Source organism: Trichosurus vulpecula, chromosome 4 (genome assembly GCF_011100635.1).
Source record: "Trichosurus vulpecula isolate mTriVul1 chromosome 4, mTriVul1.pri, whole genome shotgun sequence".
Classification (NCBI taxonomy): domain Eukaryota; kingdom Metazoa; phylum Chordata; class Mammalia; order Diprotodontia; family Phalangeridae; genus Trichosurus; species Trichosurus vulpecula.
Genome location: NC_050576.1, coordinates 329,226,874 through 329,251,890, shown reverse-complemented (window position 1 = coordinate 329,251,890; position 25,017 = coordinate 329,226,874). Strand labels below are relative to the sequence as shown.

General features: G+C 36.5%; 1 protein-coding gene and 1 pseudogene across 1 annotated transcript; one reads left to right on the top strand and one right to left on the bottom strand.

Annotated features, from left to right (window-relative positions):
- Nucleotides 1-3,111: 3,111 nt before the first annotated feature.
- On the top strand, nucleotides 3,112-4,134 carry LOC118847196 (annotated as a pseudogene).
- A 4,366-nt stretch (nucleotides 4,135-8,500) lies between these two features.
- Nucleotides 8,501-8,910, bottom strand: LOC118848727 (protein S100-A6-like). The gene has a single exon (XM_036757746.1). It carries the CDS (start codon nucleotides 8,880-8,882, stop codon nucleotides 8,607-8,609), a length of 276 nt encoding a protein of 91 aa, XP_036613641.1. The 5' UTR covers nucleotides 8,883-8,910; the 3' UTR covers nucleotides 8,501-8,606.
- Between the last annotated feature and the right edge of the window lie 16,107 nt (nucleotides 8,911-25,017).

The following is a 25,017-nucleotide window of genomic DNA, read 5'->3' as shown; positions in this document are numbered from 1 at the left end:
GAAAGGACAATAAGAAATTCTAATTCACCAACAATATGGAAATCCTGAAAATCAAAGATGAGATAAAATTGAGAAAAAAATTAATTAATAAATAATATTAAGAGTTTCATTAAAATCCATGAAACATACTAATCTTCCATTAGTTTGATAAACAAATGAGAAAACTAAATTATCATTATCAAAAATTTAAAAGGAGAATTCATAACAAATGAAGAAATAATGTATATATCAGAAAAGTCTTTTGCCTAACTTTAGGCCAAAAAAATCCCCAACAAAGTAAATGAATATTTACAAAAATAAAAAAAAATGCTCATATCCCTAGAATGAGAAACAGAAATTTTAAATGACTAAATCTTTAAAAACAAAAATGAAATAACAATTTATAAATGAACCAACAAAAGGGTGAAAAAAAGAGAATTGTATGGCTTTACAAGCAAGAGTCTGTGTATTAAGAGCCAGCATCATAAGTAAAGAAGTTAAACTAGAGCCTTTTCCAATAGACAACACTAGCATTTGACAATGCTAGAAATGCTACTTATAACAATAAAAGAAATTGACAAAATAGCTATAGACAAGTACAAAACAAATATTAGTCTTTAACATATACACTGGAAAACTTAAAAATTCAGAAGTCAACTAAAATTAATTAAAATAATTGTTGTTGTGTTTGTCCTTCATTTTTGAAGAGGACCAGGACATTAGGAAAATTCAATGTTTTGTTTTTTTTTTTACTTTTAACTTCATTAATCTCTCCTTTGATTTTCAGGATTTCCAATTTTATGTTTAATTAGGGATTTTTAATTCATTGTTTTTATAGTTTTTTTTTCCAAGTTGCATACCCAATGCACTAATCTGCTTATTCTCTATTATATTGTTGTAAGCATTTAGAGATAGAAATTTTACCCTAGTTACTTCTTTGGCTGCACCTCATAAATTTTGGTGTCTTGACTCATTGTTTTCATTGTCTTTAATGAAATTATTGATTGTTTATATGATTTGTTCTTTGGCCCACTTATTCTTTAGAATTAGATAATTTAGTTTCTACTTAATTTGTAATCTATATTTCCATGGCCCTTTAATGAATGCAATTTTTATTGCATTATTGTCTAGAAAGAATGCCTTTTAATATTTCTGCCTTTCTGAGTTTGATTGCAAGGTTTTAATTCCCTAATACATGATCAATTTTTGTGCAGATACCATGTACTGCTGAGAAAAAAAATACATATTCTCTTTTTATTTCCATTCAGTTTTCTGCAGAGGTCTATCATATCTAACTTTTCTAAAATTCTAATAACCTCCTTAACTTGTTTCTTTTTTTATACTTTTGGGTAAGATTTATCTAGTTTTGACAGAGGAAAGTTGAAGTCCTCCACTAGTATATTTTTACTGTCTATTTTTCCTGTAACTCATTTCACTTTAAAAATTTGGATACCATACCATTTGGTGCATATGTGTTTAGTATTTATATTACTTTATTGTCTATGGTACCTTTAAGTAAGATGTAATTTATTTCCTTATCTTTTAAAAATTCAATCTATTGTTTTTGCTTAGTCTGAGATCATGATTGCTACCTTGCTTTTCTTTTTTTGTTTCTTTCTTTCTTTCTTTCTTTCTTTTTTTTTTACTTCAACTGAAGTATAATAGATTTTGCTCCAACCCTTTGCCTTTACTCTGTGTGCAGCTCTCTGCTATTAGAGTATAAAAGGGAAGTAATGTATAATGAGACTATGAATATATAACAAGGTTTAAGTTGTTATAATTGAAAGACAACTGTCTCTTGAGTCATATGAGCTGAGTTCAAATCTAGCCTATTCCTTATTACCAGTGTGATTTTGGACAAGTCACTTCACTTGCCTGGGTCTAAATTTCCTCTTCTGTAAAATGAGGGAGTTGTATTTGATATCCTTTATGGGCCCTTTCAGCTCTGAATCTCTGATCCCATGGCTATTAAAAATTTTTTTAGGAATAATGAATTTGGAATATAAAACAGAATAATCAGAAATAGCATATAAGCAAATATGACATACTTGATTCATGTGCCTCAGTGGTTCTCAACAGGTGCTCAATGATATCATTTACAAAATATAATTCAAGCTATATACTTCCTCACTGATTTCACTGTTCCTCACAGCTGCTCAAGCAACTTGACTTTTGGTACAAAATACATGCAATATGCATCACTGACTTTACTAGGCAACTAGATGATGACTCAAAAATGTAGATGGAAGTTATTAGAAAATATTAAAAAGAGGCTCAGATTCAATCTAGCTCAGCTCAGATTGATCTGACCTGCTTGTGAAAACAGTCATCACAAAGGGTGGGATTTCTTAAGACAACCCATTATGCAGAATCTTTAAAAAACTTTGTCTTTATCCTTGGCTGAAAAGGCTTGGGTTGAATTCACTCGGCAGGACCCGGCGTGTCTGTATTTCAGGGTCTTGAGTACCCCTCAACCGCAAACCTCATAAATATTATCTTCTAGGCCAATCTGAAGTCACTAAAAATCTGTACAGCTCCTTAGCCCCTTTTCAAGTAGGGCCTGAAGCACATCCAAAATCAACCCCCTATGTGGTCTATGCCCTAAGTCATGTGGCTTGAGATATCTTATGCATTTACTCTGGAAGTGTATGATAGATGTGTATTTCCTTTGGTCCAGCCCTTCTCTATTGCCTCAAAACTCCTAAAATTCATTAAGTACCACAGTCCTGTTTTTTTTCTCTCAACCTAGGAACATGGCTGCCATTTTCAGAGATGGTTTTGAAAATCTCATGGAAGAGCTCATCCACTCCCATCTGCTTAGACAAGTTCACTAAGCCAGTGACTACTAACTGCGGCCATCAGTTTTGTAAAGAGTATCTGCTAAGGAACCTGCAGGAAGGCCTGCTAAAAGTGCAGGGGAATCATCAACTCTAGGGACCACATACCCAGTCAGCACCTGGGGAATCTGGTCATAGTTGCCAAATATCTCCAACCTCTTTTCCACAGTACATCAACAGCCTGACCAACCATGACACATACAAGAACCGTAACTCTTCTGTGCATATCAGCATAGTCTGTGGCAACTATTTGCCAGTCTTGGAACACATGGAACACCACATCTTTCCCTTGGAAATGGCTACTGAGAATGACCTGGATAAACTCCAAGAGAAGTTAAATTATTTATGGGGAAAGAATAAATAAGACTGCAAATGCATTAACTGAGAAGAATGTGAAGTGTGCATGGTGTAAGGCAAATGTGCCAATTATGAAACAGGCTGTTGTATCAAAATATAGTGGAATGTACCAGTTCTTGGGAAAGGAAGAACAGCAGGACCTATAAAGACTTGACAATAAAGAAAGAAAGAACTTGGGAAAATTAAAGAAGATTGAGTTAAAACTGTCCCAACAAGTTCAAGATCTACAGAGAATGGCCATACAACTTGGATTGGATTTTAAGAAGCTAGATTTGAAAATGGTACTGGATGTGAAAGACATGTTAAATAAGAGTGAAGTATTGCTACTTCAATATCCACAAGATGATTTCCCCAAATGGACAATGTGCCTTGTCGCTGGGCTGAAGGAAATGATGACAATCTTCCAGAGAGATGTAACACCGGATCCTAAAACAGCCAACCCCTGTCTCATCGTGCCTCCTGATCTGAAGAGTGTGAAACACTCATGTGTCCCCCAGCATGTACCTGACCACCTAGAGAGATTTAACTACTCTGCCACTGTGTCGAGTGTTCAAAGTTTCTCCTCAGGTATACACTACTGGGAAGTGGAGGTGGCCAACATGACTGAATGGGAAGTGGGGATCTGTAAGGACTCCATTAACAGGAAGGGGAACCTCTCATTGTTACCTGGAGAAGTAATTGCCCTGAAAACCTTTAAAGTGGGAGATAGTTTTAGCCTTGCAAACTCGCTCATTGAAGGTAATTTTCACATAAAGAAACCCATGCCAAAGATTGGCATTTTCCTTGATTATGAAAATGGACATATATCATTTTACAGTGTTACAGATGGGTTCCTTATCTATAGTATATCAGTTATTGCCTCTTCCAAAGACCTCTTTGGTCTTTCTTCTCTCCTGGTTTTCAAAATGAAGATAACACTGCGAGATCTCTGGTTATTTGCCCATGTATACCCATTTCTTAGCAAGTTCATTTACCTAAACCTTCAGACCTAAGACTAACAAAGAGCTGATAATGATGATAATTCTCCCAGAGACTCAATTACAGGTGACTGAAAACAAGTGGGAAAATAAGTATTTTTTCTACAAATTGGAATCTATTTTGAATTGATCAATAAAAAACTTGAGACTTAAATGTCAGACCTTATTCAAACTCTGCTTCAAAGTCCAATTGCTTTAACCTCACAAGGTACTGGCAACCACCTTCACCAAGTGAAACCAGCCCCTCCCTCCCCAAGGGACCACTACTTTCCCTATATCTCAAAGAATCTTGGCTGCTTAGGTAGGGCACTGATCTAGAGTCCCTTTGCTGAGTTCAACTTGATGATCTTATCAAGAGTTACTCCTTTGTGCAGAAGTTTTGTTCAGAGTGATGGAGGGGATTTGACTACATTTCCTTATAGAACATGGGTTCTTAACCTCACACCTGTAAACTTTTATTCTTAATATTTTGACAAATTTTAATATATTTAATTTTCTTACAATTCTATGCTTGTATTTTCTCCATTAAACGTTGTGGGAAAGAGTTTATAGGTTTTGTTGGCCTAAGGGAGTCCATTACACACACACACACAAAAAAAAAAAAACTTTAGAAGCCCTGCTGTGGGGAATGGGATGATTCAGTGACTGGAGGATTGACTCTTAGGAAGATGGACATTTGTCATAATAGTCATCCCACTTTGCTGGCTTATAAAATGGTGAAGCCCTTGCAGCTCTCCTATGTTTTTTTTTTTCCTTTTGAAGATCGACAAAACCACCCTGTGAGGCCTCATATTCCCCCTGGGATAAAGCACACTTTTAGAGTTGGTCAATAGAAAATCTTCCCATTGCACCCCTGAAAAAAACATCTGTAAAGTCAATTGCACTGTGTGAGTGTACAGTCTATCTGATATACTAAGATGTACATCATTTCGCTTTTTATGTGAACATCTGATCTGTCATTGTATCTAATGAAGACATGTTAATGACTTGAAAAAAAAGAAAATATTAAAAAATATTCCTTCCTATTGAATAGAAAACCAGTAGTGATATGCAACAGATATAATGATAGCTTTGAAGTTAGGAAGACCTGATTCAAAATATGCCTTTGGAACTGGCATTCAGCATGATGTTAGATGTCATTTAATTTTCCATTACCTCTGGTGACTCTATAGAATTTATCTCCTAAATTAAAGTAAGATTGCTATTTGATTTGATGGAAGGAGTTACCTATTCTTATCAAACAATTATGATCCTTCACATATTTTCATGTTAGAAAAATAGTGACTAACCCATGATCATATGAGTTAGTTACATGTGACATAATTTCCCAACATAGTCTTTTCAAAATGCCAGCAAACAGTTTGGTATGGAAGTCCTGTATTCTCGTATAGCAGAAAAGAAAGTGTTACGAAAAAAATGTAGCAAAAGTACTGAGGAAAAGAGGAACAAGTAGGGAGGCAGCTAGGAAGAACAGATTGATTTATATTCAATCCTTAAACCAATACTGGAATGATTGCATATAGAAAAGGGAGAAAATGAGAGAAAAAGCAATTAGCTGCTAATCCCTTCATGAGTAAATTTGGTTCAATTTGGTTGACCTCTGATATGTTGACTATAGAATGAAATCTAGGGGTGACTACCCCAAACAATTGACTATTTACAAAAAGTCTTCCTATATAACTGACAGAATATTGTCTTTGTAACTTGGAGACCTTAAGTAAATTTTACTTGAATATAGAATAGATGTAAGATACCATTTTCTGTGAGTCTACAATCTTTTCAAATAATATCATCTTTCACTATCAAAGCAATCGCTATTCTGGGGTGAGGAAAAAGTAGGTGTATTATAATCATATATACACTATTTGATGCTTAGTTTTTTTGGAATATCCAGACTAAGGAAATTTATCTTTAAATTATCTCTAAGGAAGTAGAAACTGCAATTTTACATTATCTATTAAGAAAAGTTACTACATATACCTTGTTAAAAGTCTTTTAATTTAATTTACTTATTGTTTAGTTTTCAACATTCACTTCCACAAGATTTTGAGTCCTAAATTTTCTCCCCATCTCTCCCCTCCTCCCACTCCAAGACAGTGTGCATTTTGATTACCTCTTCCACCAATCTGTCCTCCCTTCTGTTTGTCACACACTCCCTTCTCTTATCCACTCTCCCTTCTATTTTCCTGTAGGACCAGATAGATTTCTATACTCCATTGCCTGTACATGTTATTTCCCAGTTGGATGTAAAAACAATTTTTAACATTTATTTTTAAACCTTTAAGTTCCAAATTCTCTCCCTTTTCCCCTCCCCACCCACCCTCATGGAGAAGGCAAGCAATTCAATAAAGGTTATACATGTGTAGTCATGCAAAACACTTCCATAATAGTCATGTTGTGAAAGGATAACTATATTTCCCTCCATCCTATACTGCCCCCCCATTTATTCTATTTTTTCAATTGACCCTGTCCTTCCTCAAAAGTGTTTGCTTCTGATTACTCCCCCAATCTTCCCTCCCTTCTATCATTCCCCCCTCTTATCCCTTTCCCTCCTACTTTCCTATAGAGTAAGGTAGATTTTCATATCCACTTGAGTTTGTATGTTATTCTCTCCTTAAATCAAATCTGACGAGAGTAAAGTTCACTCATTCCCTTTCGCCTTCCCCCTCTTCCCTTCCACTATAAAAGCGTTTCCTTGTCTCTTTTATGTGAGATAATTTAGTGCTTTCAACCTCTCCCCTTAATTTTATTTTTTTAGATATCATCCCTTCACATTCAACTCACTTCTGTGCCCTCTGTATGTATGTATTCCCTCCAACTACCCTAGTACTGAGAAAGGTCTCATGAGTTACAAATATCATCTTTCCATGTAGGAATGTAAACAATTCAACTTTAAAAAGGCCTTTATGATTTCCCTTTTCTGTTTACTTTTCCATGCTTCTCTTGAGTCAAGACTTGAGTTAAGACTTGTATTTTACATTCAGCACTGGTCATTTCATCAAAAATGCTTGAAAGTTCTCTATTTTATTGAATATCCATGTTCTCCCCTGAAGGATTATACTCAGTTTTGCTGGGTAGGTGATTCTTGGTTTTAATCCTAACTCCTTTGATGCACAGAATATTATATTCCAGGCCCTCTGCTCCTTTAAGGTAGAAGCTACTAAATCTTGTATAATCCTGTTTGTATTTCCACAATACCTGAATTGTTTCTTTCTGGCTGCTTGCAATATTTTCTCCTTGACTTGGGATCTCTGGAATTTGTTTACAGTATTCCTAGGAGTTTTCCTTTAGGGATCTCTTTCCAGAGGTGATAAGTAGACTCCCTCAATTTCCATTTTACCTTTTGGTTCCAGAATTTCAAGGCAGTTTTCCTTGATATTTTCTGGAAAGATGATGCTCAGTCTTTTTTTTTTTTTGATCGTGACTTTCAGGTAGTCCAATAATTGTTAAATTTTCTCTCCTAGATCTGTTTTCTAGGTCAGTTGTTTTTCCAACAAGATATTTCATTCTGTTGGTTTTCATTTCTTGATTTTACATAGAGTCATTAGCTTCCATTTATGCCATTGTAATTTTTAAGGAATTATTTTCTTCAGTGAGCTTTTTGACCTCCTTTTCAATTTGGCCATTTCTGCTTGTTAATGCATTATTCTCTTGTTGGCTTTTTGGAAATTTTGCCATGTAGGTTAGTCTATTTTTCTGTTTTTTAGTTTCTTATTTTTTAAATTTATTTTTAGTTTTCACCTTTCATTTCCACAAGATTTTGAGTCACAGATTTTCTCCCCATCTCTACCCTCCCCCACACCCAAAGGTGGTATGTATTCTGATTGTTCCTTTCCCCAGTCTGTCCTCCCTTCTATCACCCCTCTCCCCCGATCCCCTTTCCCCTTAGATATCTTTACCCCATTGCCTGTATATCTTATTTCCCAATTTCATGGAAGAAATATTTTTAACATTTTTTAGAACTTTGATTTCCAAATTCTTTCCCTTCTTCCCTCCCCACCCATCCTCCTTGAGAAAGCCAGCAATTCAATAGAGGTTATACATGCATCATTATGAAAAACTTACAATATAGTCATGTTGTGAAAGATTAGCTAGATTTCCCTCCATCCTATCCTGTCCCCCTTTATTTTTTTCATTCTTTTGTTTCTGTTTTATAATTTCTTGATTTATCATAAAGCCAATAGCTTCCACTTGCTCCAATCTAATTTTAAGGTAGTATTTTCTTCAGTTGTCTTTTGGGCCTCCTTTTCCATTTGGCAAATTCTGCCTTTTAAGGTATTCTTCTCCTCATTGGCCTTTTGGAGTTCTTTTGCCATTTGGGTTAGCCTATTTTTTTTTCACAATTCCAGACTTTATTTAATATACAAAACCCCCACCATGTACCCCTTGCTGCGGCAGGCCAGCTAGGGACTGCAGGGGCAGGGCTCCCACCCCTGTTTCCCTCTCTGCAGTCTATTTACTCTCCCTTCAGTAGTTCATTGTAGAGCATGGCCAAGGCTCCCAGAAAGGAGATAAACTCCTGGAAGTTCACTTCCTGATCTTTGTCCCGGTCCAGACTGTCCATCAATGCTGCAACATCCGAATCTTCTATTTTAGCTCCCAGGCTGAGTTCGTTCTGGATCAACTCCTTCAACTCCTTCTTGCTCAAAGTGTTCTTATCACCTTCCCTGCTTGAATATTTGTGGAAGATGCCGATCATGGTACAAATAGATGCATCCAGCTGGGAGGCCATAGCTGCCAGGTAGCCTTGAGGGAGTGAAGGCAGAAGAAAAGCAGGGACGAAAAGTGGGCGCCTAGGGATGGGACGGGTCACTGTCCAGCCACTCTTATAGTCCGAGCCCCTTGCCGCGGGTCCCCTACCCCCACCCCTCCTGACCCGCGGGTGGGCCTTGCGAGCGGGTTAGCCTATTTTTAAGGTGTTATTTTCTTCAGTATTTTTTGGGTCTCCTTCAGCAAATAGTTGACTTGTTTTTCATGATTTTCTTGCATCACCCTCATTTCTATTCCTAATTTTCCTCTATTTCTCTTACTTAATTTTCCAAGTTCTTTTTGAGCTCTTCCATGGCCTGAGACCAATTCATATTTTTCTTGGAGGCTTTTGATAGAGGATCTTTGACTTTGTTGACTTCTGGCTGTATATTTTGATCTTCTTTGTCACCAAAGAAAGATTCTATAGTCTGAGTCATTTTACATTGCTTGGTCATTTTCCCAGCCAATTACTTTATTTTTTAAGCTTTTTGTCAGGGTATGACTGCTTTCAGAGTGGAGAGTGGTTTGTCCCAAGCTTAAGGGTTTTTGTGCTGCTGTTTTCAGAGCTACTTCTATTCTGAGGTGGTATGATACTCCTCTTCTGGCCTGTGCTCTGGTCTGTGAGTTGCAAGCACTCCTTTCTGCCATGTAACAACCAGTAGGACTGCCTCTCCACAGCCACCTCAAGCTCTTGCACACCAGCCTTTTCCTTCCCCAAGGACTGCCAAGCAGGATTGCACCCCAGATCCAAGCAAGGAAAAGCAAGAGAAAGCTGCCTCAACTCCAGCCAAGAGATCTCTGCACTCCAGGTCTGATCAGCCACTTGATTCCCCCCACCTCTGGGCCTGGAATTCTGGAAGCAGGTGCAGCAGCTGCAGCCACCTCTGTTGCCATAGAGCTCATCTCGGACTGTGCATTTCTTTCACCCAGGTCCAACAGTTTTCCCACTGACCTGCTAAGTTGTCATTGGTATTTGTGGGTTGAGAAGTCTGGAAACTGCCACAGCTGCCAGTGATAAAGTGCCCTGAGACCTGCTCTGCCTGTTCTACTGTGGCCTGGTCTCTTCCAGTGTGGCCCATGCTAGGCTGTGCTCCGCTCCCAGCACAGTGTGATAGATACTTTCCAGCCACCATGTAGACCATCTTGGGTTGGAGACTTGTTTCACTCTCATTTTGTGGGTTCTGTAGCTCTAGTATTTATTTAGGGTAATTTTTTACAGATGTTTGGAGGAATTTGTGGGAGAGCTCAAGCGAGGCCTTGTTTTCACATTGCCATCTTGGTTCCACCCCTCCAAAATGCCTAGTCTATTTTTCAAGGGGTTATTTTCTTCAGTATTTGGGGGTCTCCTTTATCAAGCTGTTGGTCCATTTTTCACGATGTTCTTGCACCACTCTCATTTCTCTTCCCATTTTTTCCCTCTACTTCTCTTACTTTCTTTTCAAAATCCTTTTTGAGCTCTTCAATGGCCTGAGACCAATTCATATTTTTTGAGGCTTTGGATGTAGGAGCTTTCACTTTGTTGTCCTCTTCTGGTTGTATGTTTTGATCTTCTTTGTCACCAAGTAAGATTCTATATTCTGAGGGTTTTTTTGCTGTTTGCTCACTTTCCCAGGCAATTTCTTCACTTTTTAACTCTTTGTTTAGGTAAGGCTCTGCTTCCAGTGTAAAGGGCGTACTGTCTCAAGTTTCGGGGGTTTTGTGCAGCTGTTTTCAGAGATACTTCTAGGTACCTGTACTTTTCAGTTTTTTCAAGATGGTGTCAACAAAGGAGAGATGTTTACTTCTCTGCTGACCTGTGCTATGGTCTGTGAGCAACCACAAGCACTCTCTTCTGCCTTGGAACTGTGAGGAGGATCCCCTCTCTACCTCTGCTACAAGCTCCTCCATGCCAGGGCTCTTCCCTGCCCCGAGCCCTCCCCCCAGGAATGAGACTCAGATCCAAGCATGGGCAAAGCAAGAGAATCCTGCCTCAACACCAGCAAAGAGATCCCTGCAGTCTGCCTCTGCTCCATCATTTGATCCCCCCACTGTCTGTAGACCCAGAGCTCTGGAAGCAGCCACTGCCGTCACAACTGCCACTTTTCCTGCTGGCCTGGGGATGGGGCTCTACCATGCTCCTCCCTCTCCCAGGTCCAACAGACCTTTCCTGACCTTCTTGGCTCTCTTTGGCATTTGTGAGTTGAGAAGTCTGGAAACCACCACAGCTGCCAGTGATTCAGTCCCCTGATGCCTGCTTGGGGTTTGCTGGGGCCTGGTCTATGCTGGCGTGTTTTGTGCTGGACTGTTCTCTTCTCTCATCCTGGTGCAACAGATCTTTACTGTTGACCTTCCAGGTTGTTTTGGGCTGAGAATTTCTTTCCCTCTGTCATTTTGTGGATTCTGCTGCTCAAGAATTTGTTTAGAGTCATTTTTACAGGTATTTGGAGGGATTGGGGGAGAGCTCAAGCAAGTCCCTGCTTTACTCTGCCATCTTAAAAAAATCTATTTTCTACATACAAATGTGTCATTAAATGTTTGCAAGAAAAAGGAACTGGCGCTAATGAACAATTTAAAGCAATTCTTTGATAGAGAATAGGTTATAAAAGTGCTGGAAAATTCTCTGCTAATGTAATCTATTCACACTGTGAAGTCTAATCACAATTATATTATGTTAAACTTATTGCTTTTAATGACATAAAGCACAGATCAGTACCACTGCTTCATTGGGGAATGACTTAAGGGAAGCAAGTCTTAGCTATTTATTTAGAGTTTATATTGAGCTAGAACTTTCTGACCTCATCTCAGAATCCACTTCTAAAGGATAGTCTCTCTGAGGCCCCTCACTTCCTTTCCAATTTTTCTTCTGAATGGTTGCTAGACATTAGCAGTTTTTCTGAAAAAATCTTTAGGCATTTTGTGGCATGTGATGTCTATGTAATTCAATAATATGCTATGGCATTTATTCTTGGGCAATGTTCTGACAGGCATAGTACTATAATATTCAAGACTGAGAAAGTGAATGTCCCACTGTATATTCTACCATGCTCAGATCACTTAATTTTCACTTATCAATACAAAAATAGACATTGATAAACTAGGGAGCATCTAGAGAAGTGTGACTAGGATAGTTGGAATACCTTGAGATCGAAGAACAAGAAGAAAGGTTCAGGGAATGGGAGTAGATTTAAAAGGAACCTGGTAGCTACCATAAATTATTTGAAGGGCTCTCATGAAAGAATTTGCTTTGTCAGGGAGGTCAGAATTAGGAGTATTGGTTAGATATTGAAATAAGGTGGATTTAGGCTTGATATAAGGATATACTTCCTACCAAGAAAAGCTATTCATAGATGTAATGAGGTACTTGGGAGTTATTGGGTATTTCTTCTATATACTTACACACACACACACACACACACACACACACACACACACACACACAAAGTTTGAAGACTACTTGTCAGGAATGTACAGGATATGTTTATGCATGTATGGGTTAGCTTTAAGAACTTCTGATGTCGTTTCCAAGTCACTTACCCTAGGATTTTTGTTTATACCTGAAAGCAAGATAATGCTATAGGAACATAAAATTGACTTCTTAACCACCCCTCACCCTAACCCAATCCATTTTAACTCCCTATACCTAACATTCACATCTATATACTAGAATTTGGTACAATTATCAGAGACAGTGACTGGTATCCACTTACATTTTTAAGCAATTGATCTAGCATTCCTAGTTTCAGTTTTCTGAGTCACAAAATCTGTTCTGTACAGGTAAACTGCTGTAATTTTCTGTTTTCTATTGCTTGCTAAGTAACTTAGTAAGCCTGCCTACTTAAAAATTAAACATAATTTATTTTCCCCATAGAAACTTAGAAGATAGACATAACAGGGATATTCTGGTAAAAAAGAATTAAAGACCTGAAAATACAGGAAAAAGACTTTCATGTTTAATCTGCATTATTAATATTTTCCCCTCACTTTAATTCTCAACATTCCTCAAAACAAGGAATCAGGCCCTGCTTTGTAACATCTGCCAATTTACAATGATTAAATGCTCACAACGAAAATTTAACAATTGGCTCTTGAGCAGGTATGAGCTGGCTTAAGTACACTCCTAGATATCTATAGTTTTTTTAGACTTCCTGATCATTTTGGCTTGAGATGATTTGGTTTATCTTTGTCATTTTTTTTATTATAAATTTCTTTATTTATTTTTAGTTTACCACGCACGGTTCTACATAGTTTTGAGTTCCAGTTTTTCTCCCCTCCCTCCCCAAGACGGCATGAAGTCTCATATAACTGTCATGTATAACTTCGCATTGAATTAATTTATGCACTAGTCAAGTTGTGGAGAAGAATTTTGACCAATGGAATGAATCATGAGAAAGAAGAAACAGAACCAAAAAAAAACCAAAAAACCCAAAAACAAAAACAAAAGAGAAGAAGAAAAGGTGAGCATGTAGTGTGCCTCAGTCTGTATTCAAACTTCGCAGTTCTTTGTCTCGATGAAGATAGCATTCTCCATCGTGAGTCCCCTGGAGTTGTCCTTGCCCCTTAGGTTGCTGAGAAAAGCACAGTTTGTCAGGGTTGGTCCTCACGGAATCCATATATCTGTGGCTGTGCACAACGTTCTCCTGGCTCTGCTCCGCTCACTCAGCATTATGTCGTGTAGGTTTTTCCAGGTTGTTATGAAGTCTGCATCATCCCCATTTCTTATGGCACAATAGTATTCCATCACCTTCATGTACCACAGTTTGTTCAGCCATTCCCCAATTGATGGGCATCCCTTTGATTTTCAATTCTTGGCTACCACAAAGAGAGCCGCTATAAATATTCTTGTACATATGGGTCCTTTTCCCGCTTGCGTGATTTCTTTGGGATACAACCCTAGAAGTGGTATTGCTGGGTCAAAGGGTATGAACATTTCTATAGCCCTTTGGGCATAGTTCCAAACCGCCCTCCAAAATGGCTGGATCAGCTCACAACTCCACCAGCAATGCAATAATGTTCCAATTTCCCCACATCCTTTCCAGCATTTATCATTCTCCTGATTTGTTATTTTAGCCAATCTGACAGGAGAGATGTGGTATCTAAGAGTTGTTTTGATTTGCATTTCTCTAATCAGCAGCGATCCAGAGCATTTTTCCTTATGCCTGTAGATAGCTTTAATTTCTTCCTCTGAAAACTGCCTGTTCATATCCTTTGACCATTTCTCAATTGGGGAATGGCTTGTATTCCTATATATTTGGCTCAGCTCCCTGTATATTTTAGAGATGAGGCCTTTATCAGAGATACTAGTTGCAAAGATTTTCTCCCAATTTTCTGCTTCCCTCCTAATTCTTGTTGCATTGGCTTTTTTTGTACAAAAACATTTCAATTTGACATAATCAAAATTATCCATTTTGCATTTTGTAATGCTCTCTACCTCTTGTTGGGTCATGAATTCTTTACTTTTCCACAAATCTGATAAGTAAACTATTCCTTGCTTTCCCAAATTACTTAGAGTATCAACTTTTACTCCTAAATCCTGAACCCATTTTGACTTTATTTTGGTATATGTTGTAAGATATTGGTCTATTCCCAGTTTTTGCCCTACCATTTTCCAATTTTCCCAACAGTTTTTGTGAAATAGTGAATTATTAGCCCAGAAACTGGCCTCTTTGGGTTTATCAAAGAGTAGATTGCTAAACTTGTTGATTTCACCTATTTGTGTACCTATCCTATTCCACTGATCCACACCCCTGTTTCTTAACCAGTACCAGGCAGTTTTGATGACTGCTGCTGTGTAGTACAGTTCTTCTCATAGTCAAAAGAATTGCCGATTGATTTTTTTCTTTTCACATTTTCCTAAACGTTTTAGCTTTGATTTCAGAAAATATGCAGGGTCTTATGTCAAAGTGGGTCCAACTAAGATTAGAAGAGATATCTCACCATTTTATTTTTTAAAATAATTGAGTATATAATATTTTTAGGATTGAAAAATTCATTTTCAAAAAACTTTATATGTAAAATGTTCTCTTTATGAATTTGCATGTTTATGAAAAGGTAGTCATATCACGGTATTAAACAATGTGCTTCATAATTCCTTTGAAATCCTGTTCTTTTTCTCCCTCTTCCTTCCTCTTCCATAAGTTTGTATTTATTTTATTTGGATTCAGTCTGCCAGGCACTCCATTGAAGACTTCCAATAAAGATCTCTAAATGAAAAGAGTACTATCCTTCAACCTGCTTGATGAATCACAATCTTCTTATCCTTTTTTCCTCCATGATTACTTCCTCTTCCCCCCATTTCTCCCTGTGTATGTGTGTGTATGTATAACAGATAACAATAATATAACTACCTGTATAGATAAATATCTATTGACATGTGTATGTATTACAGATACCTATAATATAGGTACCTCTGTAGATACTTACCTATATATCTATCAATACATATATGTGTATGTATTATAGAGAGCTCTAATTGCATTTGCAAAATGAGGGGATTAGACTAGTTTATTTCTAAGGTTCTATGTGTCTCTAATGTTTTATAATTCATGTGCATTTGCAGATGCACTGAATTATTACATAAAACAATGAAAGCCTTTTATTAACACCAAAAATAGAGATTTGGAGAAAAATGGATGAAATTCAATATCCTCCAAAAATCCATTAAGGAAAAAGATTTTTAAGTTTGAATGAATCAACATCAAATTATTTTAAAAGAATACTAGAAGAGTTTTCTTAGCTGAAAAAGAAGTAATTTTCATCCATAAAAATCACAACATCTGATACTATACTGAGTTATTTAATGAATTAAAGGGAGACTTTTTCACATCAGCATGATAATTGTTATTCTCATATACAACATCTAAATAGATAGCTAAAGTGAAAGTCTCACATGTTAATGCCCAGAGATTCTTAATCAAGGAGATCCTTGAGAAGTTGAAAAATAAAGATAAATAGAAAAATAATGAACATTTATTGATAGTGACAAAACAAAAGTGAATTTCAGAAAATCATCTCTGAATGTTTTTGAATTCAAATTTACTATGAATGTTTTTGTATGTATCTGTATTGCATATGCCAGACAGGATTTTTATTTTTTCTTAAAAATATGTGATTAAGAAATATTTTTAAAATTACAAGTTTTAAAGAAAATTATGATACATGGTAAATAGATGAAAGAAACAATTTATAACAACATAGCATTATAGATTAAGAGAAGGAAAGGACCTGAGCTCCACCTGATCAAATACTTTTATTTTATTGATGAGGGACTGAGGAATGGGAGACAAACTTCACCTCACAACTTTGTATAAATTATTCAGCTATTCACCCATACTTTCTTTCAGAAAGTCTGAGTTCAAACTGGTCAATAAGTTCTAGATGGTTCTGAGAAATATTAATGAATTTCATGGTTCTACTTTGAGCAGAGTAAATTCAGTGTTTCCCCAGGAGGATATAACCTTGTTCTGGCCTCCTATATTTGTAGTTCAAGCTACCAAGACAGCCTGACACTACAGAACAATTCTGAATGTAAGAATACAGATGAAATAGCCTATGAACATTCATTAGCAGAAAATGTAGACTAAAAGTTATACCTGTGTTTACAAAAAACACAGTTAAAAATCTTTTCATAATAAAGACATCACCCCATAACTCCTAGTTGCCACATCTAATTATCTTTTCTCAGTCACCCATTTTAGAATGCAGCCAACTGGTGTAATACATAGAGTGCTGAATCACAGTTCAGAAGACTTGACTTCTAATGTGACCTTAGATTCTAGCTGTTTAACCTCTCTTCACCTCAGTTTCCTTCTTTTGTAAAACAGAGATAATAATAGGCTATGAGATATTACAACATTATTGTTATAATAAAATGAAAAAATGCACATGTAAAATGTTTTACAAAATTAAGGTACTCCCTACTATTGTTTTTATTATTCTGACAGCTCAATACATTTCAAAATTGGACCACTAACCTCTTCTTGACATTCTCTCTTATAATATAATTTGTATATAATATAATTCATAATATAATTTTAGGTTAAGTAATTATCCTACTTCACTTCTTTTGGGACCATCTTTCTCTCCTACAATTGTACTATTTTTCTTCTTACCTCTCTTTGTTAATGTTTCCAATATGCATACTTTAGTTCTTTGGGTTTTCCCCCAAACTACTACTAACCTATCACGCTTGGAGGTCTTCCAGCATTTCAACTATCAGTGCTTTATAATAGTGAAGCTTAGTGGGAAATTTGAATAAATTGTGCCCAAGTATCATATTATTAGAATTTTCCTCTAAATTACATACTGCATTGCATAATACCATTTCAGTCAGCCAACTTGCATTTATTAACCCAGGAGCCCTGAGAATACAAATATAAATAAAAGTAGAATAAAGACTGTTCTTGCTTTCAAGGACATTACATTTTGAAGACATCACATAAAAGGACACTGAAAAGCAGAGATGAAGAGCCAAAGGTACCCTGCCTCTGCAGCATGGTAGAGGAAATCCTGAAAGCAACCTGGAGAGGAATGAGACTTGACTGGCTTTAGTGCTTTCCTTAAATAGAAGTTTTAGGACAACCTACACAATTAGAACAAGAGGTAGTAGGAGAAGAGGGTACTTTTAATCTAGGGATTCCATGAATGCAGTGACATTTCAGGATGAAGAGATATGGCATAGCAGAGTAAGTTCTGCGTGCAGAATAGAGAGAACTGAGCATGCATATGGTAAGTACTTAATAAATTTTTATTGATTTGAATATGTTCATACACAATTCTGGGTCACAGACTCAGGGTGAAAGGGAACACTAGCATTCTGCTTCATGTAGTCCAAGGGACCAAGAGCCCTGGTCACAGTTCCAGGGCTCAGAGGAGTGCTTATGGTTGCTCATGGGATACTAGGGAGCCCTTTTCCCTGAAACAGGATGGATAAACTCTATTGCTTACATGAGTTGCACTTACAAGGCTCAAAGAAGAATGAGTGTTTTTAGCCACAGGGGATCAGAGGGCCCTAGAAGGATTCCAGGGCATAGAGGAGTGCTTGTGGAGGTTCATGAGCCAGAGCATAGGCCAGGAGAGCAGTGACCATGCCTCTTCATAGATCATACAAACTTGGAAGAACTGAAAACTTGCAGATCCCCAGAACTAGCTTTCAAAGCAGAAAAAAAACCTGAAGTTTAGGACAGTACCCCTTATATTTCAGCAACAGACCGGAACTTTAACACAAAATTAAAAGTCAAGAAATGTGCTGAAAAAAATGAGCAAACAAAAAAAATCTGTACCATACAAAGTTACTATGGAGACAGAGAAGATCCAAACAAACTCGGAAGAAGAAAATAAAATTAAAGTAGCTACACATAGAGCATCAAAGAAAAATGTGAATTAGACACAATCCCCCCCCCCAAAAAAAATCCTGGAAGAACTAAAAAGGGATTTTAAAAAATCAAATAAGAAAACAGAGCAAAAATTGGGAAAAGAGATGAAAGTGTGGCATCAAAATTATGAAAAGAGAGTCAACATCTTGATAATAAAGGAACAAAAAATACTGAAGAGAATAATGCCTTAAAAAAAGAATTGGCCACATAGTAAAAAGGGAACAAAAAGTTATTGAAAACTCTTTAAATAACAGAATTGGCAAACTGAAAAGAAGTCACAAAAAGTCAAGAAAAAATGATTCCTTGGGGCAGCTAGGTGGTGCAGTGAGTAGAACACTGGCCCTGGAGGCAGGAGGAGCTCTGTTCAAATCCAGTCTCAGACACCTGACACATTTACTAGCTGTGTGACCTTGGGCAAGTCACTTAACCCCAATTGCCCTGCCTTCCACCCTCCAAAAAAGTCAATTCCTTAAAGAGAATTGGGCAAGTGGAAACTAATGACTCCAAGAGGCATCAATAAACAATCAAGCAAAATAAAAAAAGAAGTTTTAAAAAATAGATGGAAATATGAAGTATCTCATTAAAAAAAAAAGAACTGACTGGAAAATAGGTCAAGGAGAGATACTTTAAGAACTATTGGAACACCTTAAAGCCATTATCAAAGAAAGAGCCTAGATATCATATTTCAAGAAATTATCAAAGAAAACCACCCTGCTATCCTAGAATCTGAGGGTAAAATAGAAATTGAAAAAAAATCTGATCACCTACTGAAAGAGATCTCCAAATGAAAATTCCCAGGAATATTATAGCCAAATTCCAGAATCCCCAAGTCAAAGAGATAATATTGAAAGCAGCCAAACAGAAATAATTAAAACATCATGGAACCACAGTCAGTATAACAGAAGATCTAGCAGCTTCTACATTAAAGGGATTGTAATATGATATTCTAGGAAGAAAAAGAGCTGGGATTAAAATAAAAAATAACCTACTCAGCAAAGCTTAGCATAATATGTCAGGAGAAAAAATGGATATTTAATGAAATTGAAGACTTTCAAGCATTCCTAATTAAAAGATTGGTACTGAATAGAAAATTTGACTTCCAAATAACAAGACTCAAAAGAAGCATTAAAAATAAATATGGAAGAGAAATCATAAGGGATTCATTAAAGACAAACTGTTTACATTCCTATATGGGAAGAAGATACTTATAAATCTTAAGATCCATATGATTATTAGGACAGTTAGAACGAATATACATAGATAGTATGGGAGTGAGTTGACTATGGTGGGATGATTTAAAAAAATCATGAGGAAGGGGGAATGCACTGGGAAAAGGGAGAGAAAAAATGGGAAAAATTATCTCATCAAAGGGGCATGGAAGGAAAGAGCTTTTACAATGGAAAGAAAAGTGAGAGTGGGTAGGCATTGCTTGAACCTTACTCTCTTTGGTATTGGCTCAAATTGGGAATAACATGGGTATAGAAGTTGATCTTACCCCACAGTGAAGTAGGAGAAGAAGGGGATAATAGAAGGGGCTGGGGCTGATAGACAGGAGGGCCAATTAAGAAAGACAGTGGTCAGAAACAAAACAGACTTTTGAGGAGAGAGAGTAAAAAGTGAGAGGATTAGTAGGGGGAAATAGGATGGCAAGAAATATACAGTAATCATAACTATGAATGTAAATGGGATGAATTCACACATAAAATAGAAGCGATAACAGAATAGATTAAAAACTAGAATCACCAATATGGTGTGTACAAGAAACTCATTTGAAACAGAGAAACACATACAAAATAAAAATAAAGGGCTGGAACATAACCTCATTATGCTTCAGCTGAAGTTAAAAAAAAACAGAAGGGATACAAATAATGATCTCAGAGATGTAGACTCTTCCCTACCTGGGATACCTGGAGGATTCGGCAATAGGTGAGAAAAGTCTAGCCTTTGCTACTCCCTTTCAAGATTCTCCATGCAATAGTTACCTTTAAACCCACATTGGGGTGTCTTCAATGTTACTGTCTTTTACTAGTCTGGAGGGCCAATTCCCTTTGGGAGCTCATAAAGCTTTGATTCTTCTTTGTTTTGCTTTTTGCTTCCAGGTTGGCTTCCAGGTTCAAGAGAAAAGATGGAATCGTCCAATTCCACTTTAGATTGCTGAAGGAAAAGATTTAGGGAAGGCATGGGAGGAATAGAAAATGTCTATCATGTCCCTATTTCCAGGTTGGTACTCTAGAGACTTTAGTTTTCCCCTTGGGTGAAAGCAAGGATACTCTCTCAGGTGAGCTGAGTTATCTTGCCTCCAAAGGCAGAGCTCCTTCATTTTGTATTGTTTTCACTTTTGGTCTGCTATGTTTACTTTCCTTGATTTCTGTTTTGCCTTGATTTGGATAAAGGGATTTCTTTGTTATTAACTCATTGTGGCTCATTGTAAAACAAGTATTAGGTAGGAAAGGGATTAAGCCTTAGACATAGTTTGTGGTCGCCTTTTCCCCCCAAATATCAAAGAAATCAGAAGTTAGATGGAACCCAATTATATCCCCTAGACTAATGATATTTAAGGGAAAATATATACTTCTAGCCTGTTACCCCCTCTCTCAGGAGGATAGCTGAATGGCCAGTCGTTCTAACCTTCTGCTTCCTCTTCTGGCAGGAATGACAGCTTCCCTTGGAGAAGGGTAGGAAATGAAAAGGCTAGAGATGTCTATTCTTATCTCTGTTCAAGTCCTACACAACCACAACTCACACCACAGATGGGTCTCATTACACATTTAGGGACCACTCTACTCATATTCCTTTACTTCCTTTCTCTGTTTCTCTCTCTCTCTCTCTCTCTCTCTCTCTCTCTCTCTCCATATATATGTATATTTATGTATATATGTATATATATGTATATTTGTATATACATATATACACACGTATTTAAATATATGAACATATACATATACACATATATGCACTGTGTAAATGTATATTCATTTATGCATGTGTACATACATACATACAAGATTGGATTGTTGGCTATAGACCTAATTTTTTCTAACCTATCCTTAGGAATACCTAATTCCTGGACTCACAACTTAAATAGTCACCATTGATATTCCCTCTCTATTCCCTCTCTGGTCTGCTCTACCTGCACATCAACTGCCTTGCCCCTCTGAGGATGACTCCATTTTGATGCTAAGCAATTGATGACTTCTTGCCTGGAAATGCCACTTCATTAGAAGTCCCAGACACATTGTTCAGTTCCCTCCTAAGTCACTTCTAAGTCAGTTGCACCTTCACACGATGGAGTACACCTTGTGTGAGTACAAAGTTGCTTTCCTTCTTGCCTTTAAGTATTGTTTTCTGACATTAAAATGTATGGTCCTTGAGAGAATCCACCATCTTATTTTTGTACTTCCAGTACTTACTACCTTTCTCAGCACATAGTAGTCCGGGAAGCACTTAACAAAAGCTATATAGCATTTCTTTCTTTGTCTTTCTATCTCTCTTTTGTTGTCTCTCTGTGTATCTCTGTCTTTGTCTCTGCCTCTCTCTTTTTCTGCATCTCTGTGTCTCTGTCTACATACATCTCTCTCTCTCTCTCTCTCTCTCTCTCTCTCTCTCTCTCTCTCCCCCCCCCCATACGTACCTCCTTGGAGAGATAGATTTAATTAACCTTGCAATCCCATACTTTTAAAGTAATTTTGTAAATAATGCAGCTACAGTTAACATTTTTCTACATATAATTTCCTATATTAATTTTTTCTGAACAAATCATTACAATTACAAAGCTCTATGCTATGGTTATTTCATTGTGCTCAAAAAGCTTCTGTACTATGCTCAGTAATTATAAACAATAAAGTCTCAGATACCATTGTCATAGTCAATATCTTTTGGCTTTCATTAGCCTTAATTCAAATCAGCTATTAAACTGCCAGCTGATTTCCCTCACTTTTGGTCTAAGAGTACAAAAGTTGAACAGAACTTTGCCTTGTCATTTTTAACATTGTTTCTGTCACTAAATGTCATTTTGTCATGGAGCCAAACGATGCTACATGGAAATTTAGAAGGAGATCTTTTACACCGGAGGTATCAATGGAAATGCAATCTCTTTAGAGATCCTTCAAGATGGAAATCCCAACAGCAGGTAAGCAATCTCCTCGCACTTCTTCATGGACCTAAAGCTATGAATTATAACCACAGAAGCTATTCATATGGTAGCTCTAGAAAGAAATCAATATCAGAAAACCTTTCTTAAACAAAGTTTAGGAATTATGTATAAATTCAATCCAAATTAACAACCTATTTTCTAACTAATTTCTGACTTTGGACATTACCATTTCCTGCTCCTCTGTTCTCCAATTTTCTCTTCTCCTCCACCCAACCCTTTACATTAACACCCTTCACTTTGTGACCTTATGCCATTCTTCATCTCATTACTAACACCATTTTGGGAAATTTAAAGCAGGATAAAGTGTCATTAATTTAACTTAGATTACTATTCTCTCACTGTTCTCTTAATAGTGACCACGTGAATCTACTTAAAATCTATTGTAAGCAAAGTATATTATTAAATCTTTTATTCCTCCTATGTTTTATCACCTCTGAATTTTTATTGTAGTACTTTTGAAAGTGTTTTTCTCAAAGTGAGTCTCTGTAATCTTAATTTAATTTTGAATTATTATGAATATAAAACTGCTCTGCATAGACCCTATAAAGCAGGTGATTCATGTACTCTGATGTATTGCTTCCAAAGGACAGAAACAAATAAAGGCAAGCTCCAGTTAAGTGAGTATTTGTCAGTCTGCCAAATGACATTTTGGTTTTTTCTCATGGGTGAACCAGAGGTACAAAAATGTTTGGAAAAGTTAGATAATTTTTTTTTCAATTCAGCAGGAATGACTGTTTTACAGTCTAGTTCAGCCATTTTTGATTTATTAAGGACCTCACACATGCATTCTGTATGGGATTCCATAGCAATCATATTTTCTCATATGGGTTAACATCTTATATTCCCAGTCAGTGAAAACATATTTTACCATAAATTATTGAACATTTTCCTTCAAGTCTTGCTAAAACTTAACCAAAATTATCATTTCTACACAACTGTTGCTGAAGTATCACCACTTCCCTACCAAAATTCATGGGTTGGAAAAGCTGCAGAAATTCAATCATACATTCAGTTGATCTCTTCAAAACAAAGTTTGACCATGACTATTTAGTTTCATCTATATTAATAGTATTCACATATTAATGAAATCAATTTTTTGATCTTTGTTTTACTAGTTACAGTCAAATTCTAAGGATTTGATATGTTTCATTTGCAATTTACAGTAATTTAAATAAAATTTAAATTTATAAGGTTACAATTGCTCTCTCTGTGGAGGTAGGGGTGAAGAGAAATGGTATCAAATATGACGAAATTGAAAATATCACATATCTACTTTAGAGAACCAACTATTCTCTTTACAACAGCTATCAATTTACAAATAATTCCATAGCTAGTCATTGAAGTGGATGCTAGGAGGATCTATAAAAGCAATACTCTGCCTTTTTTGTGACATTCATTCAATCATTTGACATTAAGATGGTGTCTATTAAAATTCAAGACCTGACAATAGAAAGTATAAGGTAATGAAACTATTTAGTGCATTTTAAAATTGTAAAAGTATATTTCATTAAAATATTTGAAAACTCCAGTTTTCCATTAATTCAAACTGACTTCCCACTATGTGTGAATCAGTGAAATTTTACTATATTAGCTAACACCTGTGTGATAGCTGAAATCAAGTCAATTTCCACAGACTTGATGAGCTATAGTAACAGATTCAACTCCTTTTACATCGTAGGAAAGGACTAATTCAGATTAGATTGCCTCCCTTCAGTCCTTCACACATGGAAAAGAACACAGAATAATAGAATTTCAGAGATGGAAAGAATGTCAGTAGTCCTCTTGTCTAACATAACTTATAACTTGAAAAGAATCCCCATTAAGACAGTCACCCAGGCTCTGATCAGAGACCTCCAATGAAGGAATGCCCTCTGCATACCAATTCTTAAATTTACTTCTCCACTCCCACATTAAGCCTAAATTTGGTGCTTTCAACATTCTTCCCTTGTTATTGGTTCTGTTCTCTAGAATCAAATAGATTAACTCCAATAATTCCTTTTCTACATGATAACTACACTTCAAGGCAGTTACCATGCTTCCCCTGAGTATTCTCTTCTACATACAAAACATCCCTAGTTACTTCAGAGGCCCCTTATATACTAGATGACACAGCAGATAGAGCACCAGACCTATGGTCAGGAAGATCTGAGTTCAAACCTAGGCTTAGGCAGTATTAGGTGTGTAACCCTGAGCGAGTCATTTAACCCTGTTTTTGTCAATTTCTTCATCTGTAAAATGGGGCAATAATAGCACCTACCTCCAAGGGTTGTTCTGAGGATCAAATTAGATAATAATTGTGAAGTGCTTAGTACAGTGTCTGGTTAATGGTAAGCTGTATGTAAATGTGTTATTATTAATATTATTTTTAATCATGGCCTCCATGTGTTTTTATATCTCTCGTTTTTTAGATGCTTTGCTAATCAATGCCATCTCTAAGTTGTGATGATCCATTAGTAATATCAAGACAAGTCAAGCAAGGTCCCCATCATGTTGTTGAACTTCCTGTAGTGAATGAATGGTATTATTTTGATGACATTTGCATGGATTGGGCAGGCTTGAATGACTTTCTTCATCACTGGAAGGAATGCATGAGATTACAGATACATTGGAGTATT

Bases quoted from the DNA above. Each gene is read 5' to 3' on its own strand.
- LOC118848727 (XM_036757746.1), bottom strand. From the start codon at position 8,882: ATGGCCTCCCAGCTGGATGCATCTATTTGTACCATGATCGGCATCTTC.